The 24,380-nt window shown below is 39.8% G+C and overlaps 1 protein-coding gene across 2 annotated transcripts in view; it reads right to left on the bottom strand.

Annotated features, from left to right (window-relative positions):
- The window catches only part of cica (capicua transcriptional repressor a), a 112,552-nt gene that overhangs the window by 36,730 nt on the left and 51,442 nt on the right, over positions 1-24,380 (bottom strand). For both annotated transcript variants that reach the window (XM_057827348.1, XM_057827349.1), the window contains exons 6-9: positions 20,078-20,180; positions 9,453-9,635; positions 4,754-4,880; positions 2,523-2,689 (exon numbers count right to left, since the gene is read on the bottom strand). In XM_057827348.1, the coding sequence (XP_057683331.1) occupies positions 2,523-2,689; positions 4,754-4,880; positions 9,453-9,635; positions 20,078-20,180 (580 nt within the window). The remainder of the gene's footprint in view (positions 1-2,522; positions 2,690-4,753; positions 4,881-9,452; positions 9,636-20,077; positions 20,181-24,380) is intronic.

Below are 24,380 nucleotides of genomic sequence, written 5' to 3' on the forward strand. Positions count from 1 at the left end.
TATTTGAACACCCTGCTATTTTGCAAGATCTCCCACTTATAAATCTTGGAGGGGCTGAAATTTCATCGTAGGTGCTTGTCCAATTGAGAGAGATAATCTAAAAAGAAAAATCTAGAAATCACAATGTATGATTTTTCAACTATTTATTTGTGTGATATGGCTGCAAATAAGTATTCGAACACCTGAGAAAACGAATGTTAATATTTGGTACAGTAGCCTTTGGTCAAAAAGTCAAATGTTTCCTTTAGTTTTTCACACTGCAGGAGGGATCTTGGCCCGCCAATCAGTCATTTTTCTGGGCTGTTGCTGAGAAAACACAGAGTTTGACCTCCCTCCAAAGGTTTTCTATTGGGTTTAGGTCTGGAGCCAGCTAGGCCATTGTAGAACCTTGTTATGCTTCTTACGGAGCCACTCCTTAGTTTTCCTGGCTGTGTGCGTCGGGTCAGTGTCATGTTGGAAGACCCAGGCACGACATCGTCAATGCTCTGACTGAAGGAAGGAGGTTGTTCCCCAAAATCTCACAATACAGGGCCCCATTCATCCTCTCTTTAATACAGTGCACTAGTCCTGTCCCATGCAAAGAAAAACACCCCCAAAGCATGATGCTACCACCCCCATGCTTCACAGTAGGGATGGTGTTCTTGAGATAGTACTCATCATTCTTCTTCCTCCAAACACGGTTAGTGGAATTATGACAAAAAAGTTCTATTTTACTCTCATCTGACCACAGGCCTTGCTCCCATGACTCCTCTGCATCATCCAAATGGTCATAGGCAAACTTAAGACAGGCTTTGACACATGCTGGTTTAAGCAGGGGAACCTTCCATGCCATGAATGATTTCAAATCATGTCGTTTAGTGTATTACCAACAGTAACCTTGGAAACGGTGGTCCCAGCCCTTTTCAGGTCATTGACCAACTCCTGTCGTGTAGTTCTGGGCTGATTCCTCGCCTTTCTTAGGATCATTGAGACCCCGCGAGGCGATATCTTACATTTGGCTTCATTCTGCTTGAGATGTCATGTTTAGCTTCTTCCATTTTCTAATGATTGCTCCAACAGTGGACCTTTTTTCACCAAGCTGCTTCGCAGCCCTTTCCAGCCTCGTGGAGGTGAACAATTTTGTCTCTGATGACAGCTCCAAATTTGAGTCTTAATGATTGTATGGGGTGGACAGGTGTTTTTATGCTTTTATCAACATCAAACAAGTGCATTTGATTCAGGATATTATATGGAGTGGAGGTGGACTTTCAGTAGGCGGACTAACAGTTCTTTCAGGGTCAGAATTCTAGCTGATAGACAGGTGTTCAAATACTTATTTGCAGCTGTGTCTATGTATAAACTGTATATATATATATATATATATATATATATATATATATATATAGTCAAATCTCGAGCTGGCTCACGATAGGATATGATTTGCGATATAAGGCTCACAATAACAATGATCTCACGATATGGCGATACAACAATTATTGCTACATGGGTCAGCAAATCAGTCTACAATATTTAATGAAAATAGACAGAAACATAAGCTCTTTTCATCTTTCTATTGTGAATTGAAATCAGTTCATCACTAGGAGACATTCAATCCATTTGATGTGGGAGGGTGGCAGCGAATACGTTCATTTGCTGCAATCCCGCTATTAATTTTGGGCCATTTCAGGTCATTTTCTGTTCATTTTCTTTCACTGCCTCTTGATTTATTGGCATTTGTGGGTCACTTCCTTTCGATTTTTGGTTACTCACCAGCAAATGACCTATGAATGTCCCAAAATGAATATGAAGTGATTTAAAACCAACAAGAAGTGACCTGTAAATGCCACCAACACTTTTTCGAATAGTGTCACCCTTTTAAAATGATATTTCGATTCCTGGCGGAAACATATCGATAACCTTGTGGGAAAAAAGTATTGCGATATATCACCATTGATCCATTGTCACACCCCTACGTACCCATTATGACGATGCTTTGAATTTGACTGCTTAGGTGGCTTTCTCAGAGTGCTCCTCAAGTTCATGATAGATTGAGTAAATGAAGAATCTTAATGAGGTACTAATCATGCTAATTTTTTTATGTATGATGTGTACATATCTCTTTCAACATATGCTAATTATATTACGGACTAATAGATTTTTGGCAAGAACCAGCCAGTATAATGAGTCAAAGAATTTTTCCATTTTTAACATATTAATTCTGCTTTTTTATGCTTTCTGATGGCGGTTCCCACTGCAGCATCGCTAGCAGCGGCGTGAACTCATCGCCTCCGAGACGAGCTCGCTTTCTCCCATGCGCTTTGCTGTCTGGCACACTTCAAAGGCATTGAAAAGCACAAAGATGTTTCAAGATCACACAAAGACTCTTTTAGCGGCGTGAAGGACACATGGCGGCTGTGGGCGCTCGCACACACCGACACACAAACTCACACTCGTGCTGTTTACATCGCCTGCATTCACGCTTTGTTCCGGCGGGGAGATAATCACACACGAGTACGTCGCTAGCAGATGTAACGGACTCCCACCTTCTCGCCGTCTCCGTGCCGCTCCAGGCTGTGCACGGCGCTGTGGGAAAAAGCTCTGGGACGGGGGAGCTGTCCGCCGTGCGGCCCCCCCGGTTGGCGCTCGCCTCCGCCGGTCCAAGGCGAATTTAGCAGCTTGCCCTCCAGCGCTTGAGACTCCAAATGTGGGTCTGAGAAGAAAGAAGACACCAAAAATGAGGGCTTGGTTCAGGTTAGTGTAGTGCTGTATTGAACCATGTTTCACCACAACATGTAGGGCAACACTGAGGTCTACTTAGGAGCCAGAAAAAAGAGCATCAAACAAGCAGACTTTGGCGAAACGGACTGATAATTGGTTGAACAACCCTTTCAGCCAATGATTGCAACTTTCTATGTTTTCCCTTCTTTATGAGAAGCGTTTTTGTGAATTTCTTTTCCAAATTTAATGGTGTCATGAGATGTAAATCTGTAGCGTTTGAATGGGCAATCTGCATATCCTTGCAGGGGCGGAGCTAGAAACTAGACGAGACTCTGGCGTCGTAAAGTCGAGTACGCTATAACTCGGGGACTACCTATACTTATATATACTATACAGTGCTGGCCAAAAGTATTGGCACCCCTGCAATTCTGTCAGACAATGCTCAATTTCTCCCAGAAAATAAATGCAATTACAAATGTTTTGGTAGTAATATATTCATTTATTTCGCTTGCGATGAAAAAACACAAAAGAGAACAGGAAAAAAATTAAATATTATAATTTTACACAAAACTCCAAAAAATGGGCCGGAAAAAAGTATTGGCACCCTTTGAAAAATCATGTAATGCTTCTCTAATTTGTGTAAATAACAGCACCTGTTACTTATCTGTGGCACATAACAGCTGGTGGCAATAACTAAATCACACTTGCAGCCAGTTAAAATGGATTAAAGTTGACTCAAGCTTTGTCCTATGTCCTTGTGTGTGCCACATTGAGCATGGAGAAAAGAAAGAAGACCTAAGAACTCTGTGAGGACTTGAGAAGCAAAATTTTGAGGAAGCGTGGGCAATCTCAAGGCTACAAGTCCATCTCCAAAGACCTGAATGTTCCTGTGTCTACCGTGCGCAGTGTCATCAATAAGTGTCAAGCCTACGGCACCTGGGCTAACCTCCCTAGATGTGGAGGGAAAAGAAAAAATGACGAGAGATTTCAACGAAAGATTGTGCGGATAATGGAAAAAGAACTTCGACTATCATCCAAACAAATCAAGTTGTCCTGCAGTCCGAGGGTACAATAGTGTCAACCCGTACAATAAGTCAGCGTCTGAATGAAAAGGGACTCTATGGTAGGATACCCAGGAAGACCCCACTTCTGACCCAGAGACATACAAAAGCCAAGCTGGAGTTTGCCAAAACCTGAGAAAGCCAAAAACGTTTTGGAAGAATGTTCTCTGGTCAGATGAGACAAAACCAGAGCTTTTTGGGAAAAGGCATCAACATACAGTTTACATGAAAAAAAAACGAGGCCTTCAAAGAAAAGAACACGTTCCCCCAGTCAAACATGGCGGAGGTTCCCTGATGTTTTGGGGTTGCTTTGCTGCCTCTGGCACTGGACTGCTTGAACGTGTGCATGGCATTATGAAGTCTGAAGACTACCAACAAATTTTGCAGCATAATGTAGGGCCCAGTGTGAGAAAGCTGGGTCTCCCTCAGAGGTTATGGGTCTTCCAGCAGGACATTGACCCAAAATACACTTCAAAAAGCACTGGAAAATGGTTTGAGAGAATCCCATAGAACACCCATGGAGAGATCTGAAAAGGGCACTCTTCTAATCTCAGAGACCTGCAGCAGTTGGCCAAAGAAGAATGGTCTAAAATTCCAGCTGAGTGTTGTAAGAAACTCACTGATGAATATTGGAAGCGGTTGTTCGCAGTTATTTTGTCTAAAGGTTGTGCTACCAAGTACTAGGCTGAGGGTGCCAATACTTTTGTCCGGCCCATTTTTGGAGTTTTGTGTAAAATGATAATGACGTAATTTTTTTTTCATTCTCTTTTGTGTTTTTTCATTGCACGCAAAATAAATGAAGATATTATTACCAAAGAATTTGTCATTGCAATCATTTTCTGGAAGAAATTGAGCACTATTCGACAGAATTGCAGGGGTGCCATTACTTTTGGCCAGCAGTGTATGGGAAGTGTTTAATTATAAAATGTACTGTATATATAAGGATGTTATTCATTCCACCCCTTGCAAATGATACAGTGACCCTGCTGGCCCACCAATAGTTTCTGACATGCTCCTCTCCCGCACGTCCTTGATGCCCCCACGCCCGTCTGACAATGACTTCCTGCGGTCCTTGTTGCACCACTTCCAGTCAGGATGGGCTCGGAAGTGGGCCTCCTTCACCTGCAAAGATAAAATTCAATTAATCAGAAATGTGGTTTTAAAAAAAAAAAAAACAGCAAGAAAATAGCCACACTTTTAAATAGTGACATTTACAAAATAATAAAACAATAAAAATAATAAAACATCTAACATTTTGTCATCATAATCATTGAACATACAGTGGTATGAAAAAGTATCTGAACCTTTTGGAATTTCTGACATTTCTGCATAAATCCCCATCAAATGTGATCTCATCTTTGTCAAAATCACACAGATTAAAAAACAGTGTCTGGTTGAACTAAAACCAACCAACATTTATAAGTTTTTACATTTTAATGAGGATATTATACTAACAATGACAAAAGGGGGAAAAACAAGTGAACTATCACATTTAATATTTAGTGCCCCCCCCCACCCCTCCCCCCGCCCCTTTGGAGGCAATAACTTCAACCAGACACTTCCTGTAGCTGCAGATCAGTCTGGCACATCGATCAGGGCTAATCTTGGCCCTTTCTTCTCTACAAAACTACTGTAGTTCAGTCAGATTCCTGGGATGTCTGGCATGAAACACTGTCTTTAAGGTCATGCCACAGCATCGCACTGGGGTTTAAGTCTGGACTTTGACTTGGCCATTCCAGAACATGTATTTTGTTCTTCTGAAACCATTCTGAAGTTCATTTACTTCTGTGTTTTGGATCATTGTCTTGTTGCAACATCCATCCTCTTTTCAGCTTCAACTGTCTGACAGAGGGCCTCAGGGTTTCCTGCAAAACATCCTGATGAACTTTTGAATTCATTCTTCTATTAATGATTGCAAGTTGTCCAGGCCCTGAGGCAGCAAAACAGCCCCAAATTATGATGCTCTCTCTACCATGCGTCACGGTGGGGATTAGGATTTGATGTTGGTGAACTGTTCCATTTTTCCTGCACACATGCCGATGTGTGTTACCAACTTCTGTGGGGTGTCCAAGTGCTTTTTGCGAACATTAACGAGCATTTTTTTTTTTAGACAGCAGTGGCTTCCTCCGTGGAGCCCTCCCATGAACACCATTCTTGGCCATTGTTTTACATATAGGTGATGTGTGCACGGAGGTATTGGACTGTGTTTGTGATCTCTGTAAGTCTTTAGAAGACAATCTAGAGTCGTTTTTTACCCCTCTGAGTATTCTGCGCTGAACTCTTGGCCTCATCTTTGGTGGATGGCCACTCCTTGGGAGAGAAGCAACAGTGACAAATTCTCTCCATTTGTAGGCTTCTCTGACTGTCGATTGATGAACATCCAGACTTATAGAGATGGTTTTGCATCCTTTCCCCACACCTGACTTAAATTGTTTGGTAAAAATTGGTTTCAATTGCTCTTTAAGTCTCCTTAGGCAGAGGGGTTTAACTTATTTATTTTTCCCCCTTCTGTCATTGTTTGCATGCTATATGAAAACCTGTAAATATTTGGTTGGTTATAGTTAAAGCAGACACTGCTTTTACATCTGTGTGATTTTGACAAAGATCAGACCACATTTGCTGGTGATTTTATGCAGAAATGTGAGAAATTCCAAAAGGTTCAGATACTTTTTCATACCACTGTAAAGGTCATAATCTCCCATTCAAATACATTTTTTCAATAGATAAAACGGACATGAAGCTAGACAATTAAAAAAATGGCATGTAAAATGACAGATTTTCTTCTCTCTTTTTTTTTCTCAACACAGGGAGCAAAAATTAAAATGCTGATATGTGATGTGTAAATGTTTATACCTTATTCTGTGTTCAGAAGGAGCCAATCGCATTTAACTTGTTAAATGTGATTCAGCAGTCGCTTTTCCTGACATTTTTGGCTTACATTGCTTTGGTTCACGTGTAAGTTACTTAGTTTCTGTTACATGGAGACAGTTAGTTACTTAGCTACAGTAACGTAATTACAAACCGGAATGAATAAGTCACATTCAAACTCAAGTCAGCACACACCTGCCACCATTTAAAGTGCATTTTATTAATAATCCCAAACAAAGTCCAGCTGTCCTGACATTTTTTTGGTTTCTCAGAGAAGTCTGAAGGGTTTTTTTCCCCGACACTGGTATTTGGAACAGTTTATGATTCCCTCCTTGTTTAAGCTGAAGAAAAACAGCCCAAAGCGTGATGATGCCTTAGTGTTTTGGCAACATTTTGAAACCTGGTTTGAATAAAGGCTTTGTGTTTTTTTTAATGTGAAAGAAAAAAATGATTAAAATCAGAAATCTGTTTTATAACGCCAAATCACCCAGCCCTTTCTCACATCCGTGGAAAGTAAGGTACTCCTGACATCATGTAGTTGGAGGGGAAATACTTTGCATTCCCAAAATCGCATAATTTTGATTGTTTCTACTATTATATAGTGTATGAAGAAATAACCTGTCACACTCCGTTACCCCCTTATACACTTAGAATTTCATGAATTTCACACTAATTCAGAGTTTTGAATCGTCTTTCTCCCCCCAAAAATTGATGGATGCAAATCAAAACATGCATCCATAGATTCCATGAGAAGAAAATCAGGATTTAGCAAGGTTTATAGATATTAGAGTGCATATTACACATATTCATTTTGATTATTATTATTATTTTCTTTTTTTACAAATTTGAAAAAAGGTTCAATTAAGACCATATTTTTCAAATTTTGGAATTCTCTAACAATTGTAGGGCTGCAGCTATCAATTATTTTAGTAGTCGATTAATAGATGAACTAGTTAGTTTGAATAATCGAGTAATCAGATTAGTGCTGCAACGATTAATCGATTAACTCGAGTATTCGATTAGGAAAAAAACATTTGAATTAAATTTTGTTGCTTCGAGTATTCGTTTAATTAAAGTGGCGTTGTAATGGTTTATTTTGAAAGTGTTTGCATTTAGTTTTATTGATTAGGGTGGATACACTGCCCTCTGGTCTGCCTCTTTTCACATGGCTGAATCCAACTGCTCCCCGTTACAACCAACGTAAGCAAAGTTTTTTTTTTGAGCTAATGTTTTTTAATGCATTCACAATTTAGTTTATAGGTATATTTAGCCGTTTTTTGTGGGAATGCGTCTGAACCATTTGTTAAGAGCATTAAAAAAAAAAAACTTTAGCATTTTATAGCATTTAAGTTATCGGACTTTTCCTATGTAAGTTAGCCAATTGTTTTGTTGTACATAGATCCTCATTTAAAAAAAAAAAAAATACCGTTTGAGGTTCAGCTCAGGTATTTTTCATGTTTCTTATCCGATTACTCGATCATTCGAACTAACTAGTCCATCGATTAATCGACTACTAAAATATTTGATAGCTGCGGCCCTAAATCGGATAAGGAACATGAAAAACTAAAATACCGGAGCCTCAAATGGTATAAAAAAAATAAATAAGAATTTATGTACAACAAAAGAACAATTGGCTCACTTACCAAAGTCCGCTAGCTTATATGCTATAAAATGCTAACGTTTTTTTTTATTACAATGCTCTTAAAGGTTGAGACACATGTTCCACAAAAAATGGCTAAATATACCTATAAACTAAATTGTGAATGCATTAAAAAACATTAGCTAAAAAAAAAAACTTAGCTTACGTTGGTCGTAACTGGGAGCAGTTGGATTCAGCCATGTGAAAAGAGGCAGACCAGAGGGCAGTGTATCCACCCTAATCAATAAAACTAAATGCAAACACTTTCACAATAAACCATTACAACGCCACTTTAATTAAACGAATACTCGAAGCAACAAAATTTAATTGAAATGCTTTTTTCCTAATCGAATACTCGAGTTAATCGATTAATCGTTGCAGCACTAAACAATTGCTTCATGTTCAAGCCTTCACTGGTTCAATATTTTCCACACTTGTTGATGAAAAGCTGATTTGACTTGCCCACGCCGCGGGAGTTCTCGAAACAATCGGCCAATTCATCAGCGTGGCTAAACATTGTTTACTAGCTGGTATGATGTCATCAAAGGGTGACCGTTATATGCACACATAAAAGCCTATACAACTCGATACAGGATCACGTGGATGTATAGAAGTTTCGGTTTTGCATGTTCAGTTCTGTTCACTTACGTAACGTTTCAGTTTTTAATTTTTTTTCTTATAAAACTTATTATTAGTGCAAGTTAAGTGCTACTTGTGGAACCAACTGTGAGAGTTTCCGCACCTTTTCACAACTGACAGGCCGGCTAACCTGCCTGGAGCGACTGGCGGTATTAGACGGACGCCCAGGCTTTGCCCGGCGGGAGATGCCGCAGCCGTTGGCAGAGTGGGGAATACTTGTTGGCTTTCCCGCTAAACTTAGCAATGCACAAAGGCAGGTGGATAAATCCAAAGTTGACACTGCCGCACAGATATTTTGACCCACTTAATACGGCACAATCATCAATCACAATCAAACAACTTGTTTTTCTTCAGTGATTCAGACTTTGAATCAGAAGGAAATGTTTACGTTTCTCATGAGACTGATAAAAAAAATTTTAAAAAAAAAACTGTAAAAAAAAAAAAAACTATGCCGCTGTAGAAATGAGTTCGGATTACGGAAGATTTTGTTGTATATTTTTCATATCTGGGTGTTAGTTTTGATTATGCGCTTTAAATTGCGTACAAACCTGGAAGGCTAAGTCGTGGTACTGCTGCTTCTCGTTGGGGCCCAGAGCATACCACCACTCTCCCAGAATCTTGCTGACTGTTCGGTTGTCTTGATTGGGGTGTCGCTGATGGACCAGAGCCCGGTGGCGCTTGCTAAAGATCATGAAGGCGTTCATGGGCCGGCGGATGTGGTCTTTCTCTCTCTATTCAAAAGGAACAGATGTATAGAAGTTTAGAAGAGTTCTGACACTTCACAATTCCAGACTTTTGCTAGACCTGAATTAAAATAGATATAGACAAGTTTCCGAGGTACTTCCGCATTTCTGCTTGCGACTTCTGTTTACACTTTCTCCATCCAAAACAACAGTGGAGCTGGAGTAACATTACTCATCAAAATCCCTCAAAAAAGACAAATTGGGAAATACCGCATCGATCTGCCATGATCATGACATGGGAGGACAACATGTTCATGAAAGCAAATGTGGAACCAAGCCCGTGCCACCACAAAGACCGGGTGTTTTTATAGCCATGTTGCCGCTGGTGTTATGGAAGATATGTTCTTCCTATTTCTGCATTTTCATGTGTCTGTTGCTCCAAAAATACTAAAGCTAAAATCTTGCGCATGAAACAACTTGTCTTGCATATTGTCATTACGATGATTATTTTAATTATGATGATGCTTAATATTAATTACAACAACTACTGTTCTGCTGTGTCTGCAACACATGCTATCTAATGCTAGCCTGTTGCTAATATGTACGTGTAGATTGCAAAATTATGTAAACGCATGAATGCAAGTGTTACAGGTTTTTTGTTCGTTTGTTTACAGGTGGAAAACGCTGTTAGGGAAGGGAAGAAATTGATGTGCCTCAAAACAACACTTACTGTTCGTCGATGGACATGACGTGCGTTCTACTTTGATGATGGAAGGCTCGATTTATGCGCTACCTTCGTTAATATTTTTCGAATAATTTTATGAAATTGTGATTTATTGACCTGTTTTGCACATGCCAATAGTTTTAAATAAAACAAGAAATGGAATCATGTTGTCCAACTCTTTTATTGCGATCAGTATCTGCAATAAAAAAGAATGACATACTATTTTTGTTAATATCTACAAACCTTTACCTGCAATTTCACTTCATTTTTGTCACTCAAGTGACGGCGTATCAATCTACACCTCACGTCAACACAGGCTAACAGGTTGCTATAATTTTGTCCACGAATGATCATCGATGTGATAAGAACAAACATACAATCTTTTAGGTAGAACCTTGGTTTAAAGCATATCCTTAGCTTATTGTCTGCAGCTGGTTTCAATTTAAGGCGTATGGCGAGGTAGATCCACACTGGCGCTTTGAAGCTGGACGCTGTTCAAAACATTCCACTTCCAACCACATATACAGTGGGGAGAACAAGTATTTGATACACTGCCGATTTTGCTGGTTTTCCCACTTGCAAGCCATGTAGAGGTCTGTAATTTGTATCATAAGTTCTCTTCAACTGTGAGGGACGGAATCTAATACAAAAATCCAAAAAATCACATTGTATAATTTTTAAATAATAAATTTGTATTTAACTGTATGAAATAAGTATTTGATACATTACCAACTAGTAAATATTTCGGCTCTTAGTTCTTTTTTAAGAACCCCTCCTGTTCTCCACTCATTACCGGAAGTAACTGCACCTGTTTGAACTTGTTACCTGTATAAAAGACACCTGTTCACATGCTCAAACAAACAAACTCCAACCTCTCCACAATGGCCAAGACCAAAGAGCTGTGTAAGTACATCAGGGATAAAATAATAGACCTGCACAAGGCTGGGATGGGCTACAGGAAAATAAGCAAGCATCTTGGTGAGAAGGTAACAACTGTTGGAGCGATTATTAGAAAATGGAAGAAGTTCAAGTTGACGGTCAATCTGCCTCGTTCTGGGGCTCCATGCAAGATCTCACCTCGTGGGGCATCACCGATCATGAGGAAGGTGAGGGATCAGCCCAGAACTACACGGCAGGACCTGGTCAATCACCTAAAGAGAGCTGGAACCACAGTCTCGAAGAAAACCATCGGAAACACATTACGCCGTCATGGATTAAAATCCTACAGCGCACGCAAGGTCCCGCTGCTGAAGCCAGTGCATGTCCAGACACGTCTGAAGTTTGCCACTGACCATCTGGATGATCCAGAGGAGCAATGGGAGAATGTCATGTGGTCGGATGAGACCAAAATTGAACTTTTTGGTCTAAACTCGGCTCGTCGTGTTTGGAGGAAAAAGAAGGATGAGTACAACCCCAAGAACACCATCCCAACCGTGAAAAATGGAGGAGGAAACATCATTTTTTGGGGCTGCTTCTCTGCCAAGGGTACAGGATGACTGCACCGTATTGAGGGGAGGATGGATGGGGCTATGTATCGCCAGATCTTGGCTGACAACCTCCTTCCTTCAGTGAGAGCCCTGAAGATGGGTCGTGGCTGGGTCTTCCAGCATGACAACGACCACAAGCACAGAGCCAAGGCAACTAAAGAGTGGCTCCGTAAGAAGCATCTTAAGGACCTGGAGTGGCCTAGGCAGTCACCAGATCTGAACCCGATAGAAAATCTATGGAGGGAGCTGAAAGTTCGTGTTGCCCGGCAGCAGCCCCGAAACCTGAAGGCTCTGGAGAAGATCTGCATGGAGGAGTGGGCCAAAATCCCTGCTGCAGTGTGTGCAAACCTTGTCAAGGACTACAGGAAACAAATTACAGACCTCTACATGCTTTGCAAGTGGGAAAACCAGCAAAATCGGCAGTGTATCAAATACTTGTTCTCCCCACTGTATAGGCGCTTCCAGGAGTTTACGCACAGTACTGAAAGTCTCTGAGTCTCATCTACGTCATGCTGAATCCATTTTGGGAGATTCTATGGGTTCCTCTGGTTTCATTTTGCAGTTTTAACTTTGTCAACACACTTCAACAGCACTTCATGTTGCTCTGTCTAAACCTGAAGTTTGGAGCAGAAATTATCAAAGATGGCGCCGCCCATGTTTTGCTCAGGAAACTTGTCTATAGGGTAGGTAATTATGGGTAAAAATAGTGGTGCCTGGGCTCCATCTAATAATTTGCGAACCGGTCTTTACATAAACAAAACATCCATTCATACTCGCATTGTACATTCAACCAGCCATGCAAGTATTCATTTCTCTAGCCATCTCGAAAATAGCGGCAGCGGCACTCCGAGCTCAACTGCAGGGGGAAATGGACACTTCCCATTGCACTCATTATCTCTTTGCATTCCAACCCGCAGCTGCACAGTCAGGGAATAGTGACTCTGTATCCCACAAAATGTTTTAGTACGCATTTGCATGTGCACACCAGCCCGCAGCTTAGTCGGTGGCTACTCCTTGCCCCGGAGGGCCGGCCGCTCCACAAACACCGCCGTGGCGAACGTCTCATGAGCAATGAGTTTCCATACTACACACACGTACCCGTTTCCGCTCGCAATCACAGAGCCACACGTGGCTGGCTCTCTCTGTCGTGTCCCACCCTTTCCGATATTGACTGCCTATAATAGTTCTTTACAACGTGGAAGTAAATGACTAGGCATGGGTGGATATCAGTTTATGGTAAGGTAGCCTTGAGCAAAAATATCGCAACATCACCATATCAAAGTTAAAACGAAAGAAAGCACCTTTTTATGTGCATCCAAGCTGAAAGAATCTTGTTGAATAAAGTGAAAAAAACAGAGAATTCATTTTTCCGATGTGTAATAGTGGAGAAAAACTTAAATTAAAGTCAACATTTCCTAGAAGCAAACAAAGTAGCTGTTGGCAAACATTTTTAACGCTTTCAGACTTGAGCATGCTGCTGAACCACATGACGCGTTTGCGTCTCTAAATTAATAAATACACTGAATTTAGTTGCTATTGCCACTTCTGGGAGATGATTGGACGAAACTTTACCCATCAAAATCAAATTATGAGGTTTAGCACGCCCTCTTTGATATTTAATGCTCTTTGAAAATAGTTGAGACAAAACGTAACTTCAAAAAGGCAAACGCAAGTGCTCATTTCTCATTAAAAACAATGTAACATTAACATTAAAAATAACCAATAAAAGCATGAAATATCGCCGACCTAAAAATTGCGCTTTGTTCTGGTATTTGAGTAGAATAAAACTCAGCGAAGATTTTTTTTTCGCCCAGCAGAAAAAATTAGGGCTGTCAAACAATTAAAATTTTTAATCGAGTTAATTGCATCTATAAAATATGCCATATTTTTCTGTAAATTATTGTTGGAATGGAAAGATAAGACACAAGATGGATATATACATTCAACATACGGTACATAAGTACTGTATTTGTTTATTATAACAATAAATCAACAAGATGGCATTAACATTATTAACATTCTGTTAAAGCGATCCATGGATAGAAAGACTTGTAGTTCTTAAAAGATAAATGTTAGTACAAGTCATAGAAATTTTATATTAAAACCCCTCTTAATGTTTTCGTTTGAATAAAATTTGTAAAATTTTCAATAAAAAAATAAACTAGTAGCCCGCCATTGTTGATGTCAATAATTACACAATGCTCATGGGTGCTGAAGCCCATAAAATCAGTCGCACTCAAGTGCCAGCAGAGGGCGACAAAACTCCAAAAAACACAAGTAACAAGAGGACATTGCACAATGCTGTCATTTTAATCTGTTTGAGCGGGACATGTGCGTTAATTGCGTCAAATATTTTAACGTGATTAATTTAAAAAATTAATTACCGCCCGTGAACGCGATAATTTTGACAGCCCTAGAAAAAATGCGAGTCTAAAGGGGTTAAATACTAGTACTACCGTATTGGCCCGAATATAAGACTGTGTTTTTTGCATTGAAATAAGACTGAAAAAGTGGGGGTCGTCTTATATTCGCGGTCTAGACATTATACCCATTTATGACGCTAGATATCATTGAAGCGATGTTCTGTCATGACAGATCACAGCTACTCTCAAGTTTAACCAGTTTGCATTATTTCATTGCAATGTTTTTCCTTATTCAGATTTGTTTCAAGACTACAGTTACAGTTAAACTTCACTTTGACGGTAATGCAGTTATTGCAATTTTGTTGTTTTATCACAATAGATTGGTTTATTTACATTTCAAAAACCAGAAGCCATGCATTTACGAATATGATTGCACTTTAGTTTACATATTTAAAAGTTCAGATATTAAAATTTGAAATAGGCAAAATAACACGCTTTTCTCTCAAATATATTGTTATAATCATTTGTTTCAGATGTACTGTTATCATTTTCGGTAGAAAAATTAATTGGGTGTTTAAAAAGTCTTTTTTCAAACTTGAGTCTTGAAAAAGAGGGCCGTCTTATATTCGGGCCAATATGGTATTTTAGCCACTCGTGCGCATATCTCAGATTGTAACGGTTACTCGTCACTCATTGGCTAGCCAATGTACAGTGCGCCATTATGGATGATACAGTGATGGCCAAAAGTATTGGTACCCCTGCAATTCTGTCAGATAATACTAATAATAATTTCTCCCAGAAAATGATTGCAATTACAAATGCTTTGGTAGTAATATCTTCATTTATTTTGCTTGCAATGAGAAAACACAAAAGAGAATGGGAAAAAAATAAAATCTTTATCATTTTACACAAAACTTCAAAAATGGGCCAGGCAAAAGTATTGGCACCCTCAGCCTAATACTTGAGAGCACAACCTATATACAAAATAACTGCGAACAACCGCTTCCGGTATCCATCAATGAGTTTTTAACAATGCTCTGCTGGATTCATCTTTGGCCAACTGCTCCAGGTCTCTAAAATTTGATGGGTGCCTTCTCCAAACTGTCTTTTTCAGATCTCTCCACAGGTGTTCTATGGGATTCAGCTCTGGACTCATTGCTGGCCACTTTAGAAGTCTCCAGTGAAGTCTCTAGTGATTTCTCTCAAACCATTTTCTAGTGTTTTTTGAAGTATGTTTTGGGTCATTGTCCTGCTGGAAGACCCATGACCTCTGAGGGAGACCCAGCTTTCTCACACTGGGCCCTACTTTATGCTGCAAAATTTGTTGGTAGTCTTCAGACTTCATAATGCCACGCACACGGTCAAGCAGTCCAGTACCAGAGGAAGCAAAGCAACCCCAAAACATCAGGGAACCTCCGCCATGTTTGACTGTGGGGAACGTGTTCTTTTCTTTGAAGGACCCGTTTTTTTTCCTGTAAACACTATGTTAATGCCTTTTCCCCAAAAGCTCTACTTTTGTCTCATCTGACCAGAGAACATTCTTCCAAAACGTTTTTGGCCTTCTAAGGTAAGTTTTGGCAAACTCCAGCCTGGCTTTTCTATGTCTCTGGGTCAAAAGTGGGGTCTTCCCGAGTATCCTCCCATAGAGTCCCTTTTCATTCAGACGCCGACGGATAGTACGGGTTGACACTGTTGTACCCTCGGACTGCAGGAGAGCTTGAACTGGTTTTGATGTTAGTCGAGGTTCTTTATCCGCCGTCCGCACAATCTTTCGCTTAAATCACTCGTCAATTTTTCTTTTCGGTCCACATCTAGGGAGGTTAGCCACAGTCCCATGGGCATTTTATTACACTTATTGATGACACTGCGCACGGTAGACAGTAGAGGTGTGACAAAATATCAAAATGGTGATATATCGTGATATTTTGTATCCCCAAAGGTTATCGATATTCTCCTGCCAAGAATCAAGATATTGTTTTAAAAAGGTGTCAATATTTTATTTAAAAAAAAAAAAAAAAAAAAAAAAATTGCAACCAAATTCTTCCACCATAACAGTGTCTCATTTAACTCTAAGGCTGCCATTGACGGTGCTCAACGCCCAATCTATTTAGACTGGGAACGTTCGTTCATTCGAAACCAGAGCATTCGCAGTCATTCTGTCCGATTTTCAGGGCATTTACAGGTCCCTTGTTGTTCATTTACAGGTCACTTCCTGTTGAGTTTGAGTCACTGCCTATTCATTTGGGTGATTCACAGGGCAATTCCTGTTCTGTAACTCAAAATAAACAGGAAGTGACCCATAAAATACCCCCAAATCAACAGGAAGTAACTGAAAATCAACAGGTAAATGACCTTAAATGGCCAAAAATTACCTCATTGCCTGGCATTGACTGCCACTGACGGCCATAGACGTTCAATCCGTTTGAAGTGGGAGGTATGGCAGCGAATGAACGTCATTCGCTGCCACCCTCCCACTTCAAACGGATTGAACGTCTATTAGTGATAAACTCATTCCAATTCAGAGCAGAAGCTTGTTTTTCTGTTCATTATTTTTTTGTAGATTATCCTAGAATGATTTCCTGACCAATGCATCGATAATCTTTGGATTGCCATATCGTCAGATCATCGTTATCGTGAGCTTTGTATCGCAAATCGTATTTTATCGTAGGTAACAAGAGGTTCCCACTCCTAATAAACACAGGAACATTCAGGTCTTTGGAGATGGATCCTCGTGATAGCCCATGCTTCCTCACAATTTTGCTTCTGAAGTCTTTAGACACTTCTCTGGTCTTCTTTCTTTTCTCCATGCTCAATGTGGTACACACAAAGTCACAGGACAGAGGTTGAGTCAACCTTAATCCATTTTAACTGGCTGCACGTGTGATTTAGTTATTGCCACCACCTGTTACAGTGGGGCAAATAAGTATTTAGTCAACCACTAATTGTGCACGTTCTTCCACTTGAAATTATTACAGAGGCCTGTAATTGTCAACATGGGTAAACCTCAACCATGAGAATAGAATGTGGGGAAAAAAAACCAGAAAATCACATTGTTTGATTTTTAAAGAATTTATTTGCAAATCATGGTGTAAAATAAGTATTTGGTCCATACCAAAAGTTCATCTCAATACTTTGTTATGTACCCTTTGTTGGCAATAACGGAGGCCAAACGTTTTCTGTAACTCTTCACAAGCTTTTCACACACTGTTGCTGGTATTTTGGCCTATTCCTCCATGCAGATCTCCTCTAGAGCAGTGATGTTTTGGGGCTGTCGTTGGGCAATATGGACTTTCAACTCCCTCCACAGATTTTCTATGGGGTTGAGATCTGGAGACTGGCCAGGCCACTCCAGGACCTTGAAATGCTTCTTACGAAGCCACTCCTTTGTTGCCCTGGCTGTGTGTTTGGGATCATTGTCATGCCGAAAGACCCAGCCACGTCTCATCTTCAATGCCCTTGCTGATGGAAGGAGATTTTCACTCAAAATCTCTAGATACATGGCCCCATTCATTCTTTCCTTTACACAGATCAGTCGTCCTGGTACCTTTGCAGAAAAACAGCCCCAAAGCACGATGTTTCCACCCCCAGTCTTCACAGAGGGTATGGTGTTCTTCGGATGCAATTCACTATTCTTTTTCCTCCAAACACGAGAACCTGTGTTTCTACCAAAAAGTTCTATTTTGGTTTCATCTGACCATAACACATTCTCCCAGTCCTCTTCTGAATTATCCAAATGCTCTCTAGCGAACCGCAGACGGGCCTGGACGTGTACTGGCTTAGGCAGGGGGACATGTCTGGCAGTGCAGGATTTGAGTCCCTTGCGGCGCAATGTTTTACTGATTGTAGCATTTGTTATTGAGGTCCCAGTTCTTTGTAGGTCATTCACTAGGTCCCTCTGTGTGGTTCCGGGATTTTTGCTCACCGCCACGGGGTGAGATCTTGCATGGAGCCCCAGATCGAGGGAGATTATCAGTGGTCTTGTATGTCTTCCATTTTCTAATAATTGCTCCCACAGTTGATTTCTTTACACAAAGCGTTTTATCTATTGCAGATTCAGTCTTCCCAGCCTGGTGCAGGTCTACAATTTTGTCTCTGGTGTCCTTCGACAGCTCTTTGGTCTTGGCAATAGTGGAGTTTGGAATGTGACTGACTGAGAGGGTGGACAGGTGTCTTTTATACCGTTAAAACTAGGGTTGTTCCGATCATGTTTTTTTGCTCCCGATCCGATCGTTTTAGTTTGAGTATCTGCCGATCCAGATATTTCCCGATCCGATTGCTGTTTTTTGCTCCTGATTCAATTCCAATCATTCCCGATAATTTTTCCCGATCATATACATTTTGGCAATGTATTAAGAAAAAAATGAATAAAACTCTGACGAATATATACATTCAACATACAGTACATAAGTACTGTATTTGTTTATTATGACAATAAATCCTCAAGATGGCATTTACATTATTAACATTCTTTCTGTGAGAGGGATCCACGGATAGAAAGACTTGTGACTTTGTATATTGTGACTAAATATTGCCATCTAGCGTATTTGTTGAGCTTTCAGTAAATGATACTGTACGCATGCCCAAATGCATGATGGGAAGTGGAACCATGACTGTGCGTAGTGCCACCAACTGATATATCTTCTCTGCGTTGGGAAATAACTTAGTGTTGAGAAAAAGATCAATTGCTACCTTGCTTCCCCACATTGCTTCCCATGATATTTCTAATCATAGGGAGAGTGAGTGATTGTAAGGCTTTAGCCAATTAAAAAAAGGCTCCAAAGGCTGCCAAAATTCATTCTACTCATTTTACGCTGACTTTTACCTCTCTATATAGGTAAAACGTCGCCATTACAGATTGAGTGCGACAATGCGTGAGTGGGTCCTGCAGCACATGCATTAATTGCGTTAAATATTTTAACGTGATTCATTTTTTAAAAAATTAATTACCGCCGTTATTGGGATAAATTTGATAACCCTACCATAAGCCTAAACTAAAGACTGGATGAGTGTAACATATTATGTCTGTAACGTTAAATACAATTAGAAAACGATTTAATTTAAAAAAAATATATATATATATTAAAAAAAGGCATGGCTGATATTTTTTTGCCGATTCCGATACTTTGAAAATGACGTGATCGGACCCGATCGATCAGCATCCGATCACGTCATTCTCCAGTTAAAACAGGTGCTATTAATACAGGTAACGAGTGGAGCCTCGTTAGAAAAAGTTAGAACTCTTTGACAGCCAGAAATCTTGCTTGTTTGTAGGTGACCAAATACTTATTTTCCACTCTAATTTGGAAATAAATTCTTTAAAAATCAAACAATGTGATTTTCTGTTTTTTTCCACATTCTCTCTCTCATGGTTGAGGTTTACCCATGTTGATAATTACAGGCCTCTCTAATCTTTTCAAGTAGGAGAACTTGCACGATGGGTGGTTGACTAAATACTTACTTGCCCCACTGTATGTGCCACAGGTAAGTAACAGGTGCTATTAATTACACAAATTAGAGAAGCATCAAATGATTTTTCAAAGGGTGTCAATACTTTTGTCCGGCCCATTTTTGGAGTTTTGTGTAAAATGATAATGATTTAAAAAAAATTTTCATCGTCTTTTGTGTCTTTTTTTGAAGAAGAAGATATTACTATCAAATAATTCGTAATTGCAATCATTTTCCGGGAGAAATTGAGCCTTATCTGACAGAATTGTAGGTGAGCCAATACTTTTGGCCGGCAGTATACCTTTGAACTGGTTACCCGTACGTGCCTAGTAATGACCTCTCGCGACACACATTTTCCTAGCAGCACAAAGCAAAAAACAACAACAAATAAATAGACTGGGTCCCACATAAGTGAAGGTGTCACTGTGAAACAGTTTTGTTTGGACTTTGTCTTTAAGATGATTTACCGACCTTTCTGTCTGCGTCCTTGGGGAGGGCGCTGAGGGACTGCGTGCGTCTCTTGGCAGGGCCGCGCGAGGGCGACGCGTCGTTGGTGGCCACGCCGGGGGAGAAACTGCAGCGGGGTGAAAATACAAACATTTGCATGATTAAAAATAGTGCCAAGACTGGAACAAGATGCAGGAGAGAGAAAGGACAATGCAAATAAACTCGTCAATCTCGTAAAATGATGAACATTTTCGTTTCTTGTGCAACACACAGATTTAAAAATGACTATCAAAATCTCCATTTTCACACAGGTGTCGTAATGGCTGTCATCAGACGGTGTCCCTAATGAAGTGGCTGGTGATGTAACGTCTGTCGCCATGGCAACACCTCAGCACCGGTTACCGAATCAACACGCGAACGGCACCTGAACTGCCCTGTCCGACGGCATGTTCAAAATGCTAAAGTTAGATAAACATGTTGACTTTGTAGCCTGGACAAAGTCAGACGACGTGGGAGGAGAAGCACGACAAAGAGGAAGACAGTGGGCTTTTATGAGCGTGGCGACCCTGAAACATTTCTTTCAGAAAAAAAAAAAAAAAAAAAACATGAAAAAGAGAGCGCTCACTACAAACCAGACAGACTGTCTGAGTCAGCGTGAAAGAGCAAAAACAGAATCAGACGATGAGCAGCGTGTGTGTATACCACGCACACACAGATACACGCACACACGAGGATCACGCCATTTTAGTCGCACTCTCCAAGGAGGCGGATTTCACAACACAACAAGTGTGTGCGCGTGTGTGTAAGAGGAGCATCCTTGAGAGGGTGAACAAGTGGTGCTTTACATGGAGTGCACACATTGATCAAAAGTACCATTTTACATCAAGACAACATTTGGTACACCACTGCCACTTTACTCAGGTCATTTTTGACGACAACGTGAGCTAAATTTCCTGCACAAAATCCTTAATGACATTATTGTCATAATACTATGAGATTGTGTGGTGGTGAAAAAATCGATAAAAAACCTTATTTTAATATTTAGACATTACTATTCCATGTTTCTATTTCATGTGTCCAAAATAGAGCTGTCGCTTATATATATTTTTTTACAGGGGAACATAACTATATATTTTTGATAATAAAAAATTCTGAGACAAACCTTTTCTTGTATAACTTTTTTCAAGAGTCAACAGTAAAACTGTTATCTAGTCAGATTAACATCACAAAATGTAAAACTTTATTCTTATTTTTTTTCTTGAAAAATGTGCAACTGTGATTTCATTGAAGCGAGAGTCTTTAATCAGACATTTAAAAATGATACCTTCAAGGGCTGCAGCTATCGAATATTTTAGTAATCGAGTAATCGACTGAAAATTCTATCGATTAATCGGACAAAACATATATTTTTTGGTGAAGAGCAATTATAAATATACATGAGAAAACAAGACATTTCATCTAATCTTGAACCATTTTCAGTCAATCAATGTATTAATTTTCGATGTTCATGGTTGAAAACAGCCAACAACTGCATCTCAGATGTAACTGGAATAAAAAAAAGACTAATTCACTGCTTTCACTCAAAAAACCTTTAGATCTTATATTTAAAAAAAAAAAAAAAAAATATATATATATATATATATATATATATATATATATATATATATATATATTTCTTACCTAAAAATGCCATTACGCTTGATAACACACATCACTTAAAAGTTAGGTGTTTTTCCCACGTGTTTCAATTGAATTTCTATTTGTTTCAAGCTATTTTTAAGTTCTAGTTAAGTTTTAAGTTATTCTAAACTGTAATTCCAAATAGGATTTTGAGTTTTTGCAGTGTTCAAAATAAATGTATGATACCTGCTGTATTGGAGCACATTAGGGACCAGTGCTACTTGGTATTTTATCCAGCAATGACTACTGAGCTAAAATTGACAGTTAGCATTATTAAGTTTTAATTTACACCCTCATCACTCTACAGTCTATGTTTTCACAGATTAAATAAAGCGGGGTGTATGAGACGTTAGCCACGCATCGACAGTGGTCATAATTAATAGAAACCTAGCCCTCCGCAGGGCTAAAGTTACGTGAGCGAGTGACAGTAACGTTAATCTTATTTATTAGCGCTTAGAAGTTTACTGCTTTAAGATGGCGGCTGTTTACTAACGCCGCTGACGCTGTCATTTCGCATCTAGTTCAACATACATGTGATCTCTATGAGACGCATCAGACGCTACCTGCTACCACCGTAGCATCATGCGGGCTAGTTTTTAGCAACGTCGGCGTCGTTTGTAGCGGCTGTCGGCCGCAGTAATTATTATTATTATTTTTTAAATTGATTCTTCCTCTACGCACGGGACATCACCGCGTTATCCCGCATTAAAAGTAGTCCAGGCAAAACGTGATGCTTAGAGCTGTCAAAATTAAACGATTACTCAAGGTGAATAAAATTACTCGGATCAGTTTTTAAATTAGAGTTACTCGAGTTGCTTGAGTACTCGTTTCAGCTCGAATACCTTCACCTATCTGGACCGAGCTTTTGACGAGCTTATAACAACCAGAGATAAAGGAGTTCTGTTCCTACGCTGGCGACATAACACGAATTTCCGCGTAGTCGGAATTAACCCTTTATATACCTATAAAGACCTATCTCAAAATAGCCAGAGGTGAGTAGAGTAGCCAAAACTTTTATCTAAGTAAGAGTAGTGTTACTTCTAAATTAGAGCTGTCCAGACCAGTCGACATAGTTGACGCCATCGGTGACGTAAATACGAGCTAGAGCAGGGCGGTAAACCGAAAATTTACCGTTACCAATTTCTTCACGATGACCAATGTAATTTTGACCAAGTCGGTAAATTCGGTAATTTAATAAAACAAGAAAATATAGTCTTCCCGCTTTGACTCTGTGTTGTTCGGCAATGTTCATTCCCTTTTAACAAAGCAGTCAGTGTGCTTACGTGGTTATCAGGAAGCCAAACAAACAGAAGCCCAGTAGGTTAATGCTAGCGGCTAACGCTACAAGCAAACGTGATGGAGGTTCGCCAAACTTTCACCCGACATTAAGTAGACTCTTGGCGGCATCCAGACGAGCTTTCACCCGCCTTCCTCCTTTGTTCTCATGATTTCCGGAACGGGTGCTTTCAGTGCTTTCTACTGGTAGCCAGGCTACGGCTAACGCTAGCGGTTAAGGCTACAAATGAACGTGATGGAGTCGGATAACGGCTCTAACCAAGTCGAAACGGCTGAACTTAATGAGTGGATTGGGCATGGACTGCATCTAGCAATTAGTATGTCGCGTTACTTTGTATCTCTGTCTGTGTGTGATTTCTCTGATAGCTTTTGTGATAGTTAAGCATTCAGCATAAAGTACAATCCAACAGTGAAAATTAAAATATAACCGTTTAATGGCCCCAGCTATTTTTCTGTATGTGCTTAACTCTGTGTCATTACTGCCATCAAAAAATTTAAACGTTTCATTTGCAGAAGATCAGTATAGCTTTAATGTGTGTATGTCTGTGTGGGGGTTCCTGTGTGCTTGCATGTAGTAAAAAATGCACTAGGGAAAAAAAACTTAAACCTTAAAGTAAACACTTGTGTTGAGTAATTATGTCACAGCAGCCATTAAAAATAAGTTGTCTTTTTGAAGTGTACTGTTCAAGCTGTAAGACATTTATGTTGGATTTTGACTTCAAGTCATACAAGCTATTATAAATGTTCATACTTGAATTCTTATTGTTTACAATTTTTTTTTCATATACTTAATGTGTAGACTGCATGTACAATTGTTAAATATTACGGTTAATCTGTATTTCATGCATTGATTCAGATTTTCTTAATTATATAACAGTCCGCTTGGGCGAATTTCTCGTCATTTATCGTTATCGAGGTAAATCTGCTCAATTTACCGTGATATGTGCTTAAGGCCATATCGCCCAGCCCTAATACGAGCACAACATTCCGTTGATGGCTAATTAAGGGTTAAAAAATATATATGCGTGACGCTCGGTATGCAACCGGATAAAGCGGCACAAAGTCGAAAAAGCGCACCAGAGTGGCCAAAACATACTCTTATTTCAACGAAACAATGGCGGCTACAATGTTGTGTCCTGTCTCTTCAATGCCATGATTGGCTGCACGTCGGCTGTGAATGAACACGTATAGCACCATCACTCAGTTGTAATTTTGGAAGACGACAGGAGACAACAAGCTGGCAGATCATAAGTCCATCTAACTAACGACATTTTTTATTGAAGTTGCTAAGCCTGTCGCGATATGCAATAAGTCACCACCGCCTCAGACTCCTGTCGTTTCTCCACACTAC

Source organism: Corythoichthys intestinalis, chromosome 22, assembly GCF_030265065.1.
Source record: "Corythoichthys intestinalis isolate RoL2023-P3 chromosome 22, ASM3026506v1, whole genome shotgun sequence".
Taxonomy (NCBI): domain Eukaryota; kingdom Metazoa; phylum Chordata; class Actinopteri; order Syngnathiformes; family Syngnathidae; genus Corythoichthys; species Corythoichthys intestinalis.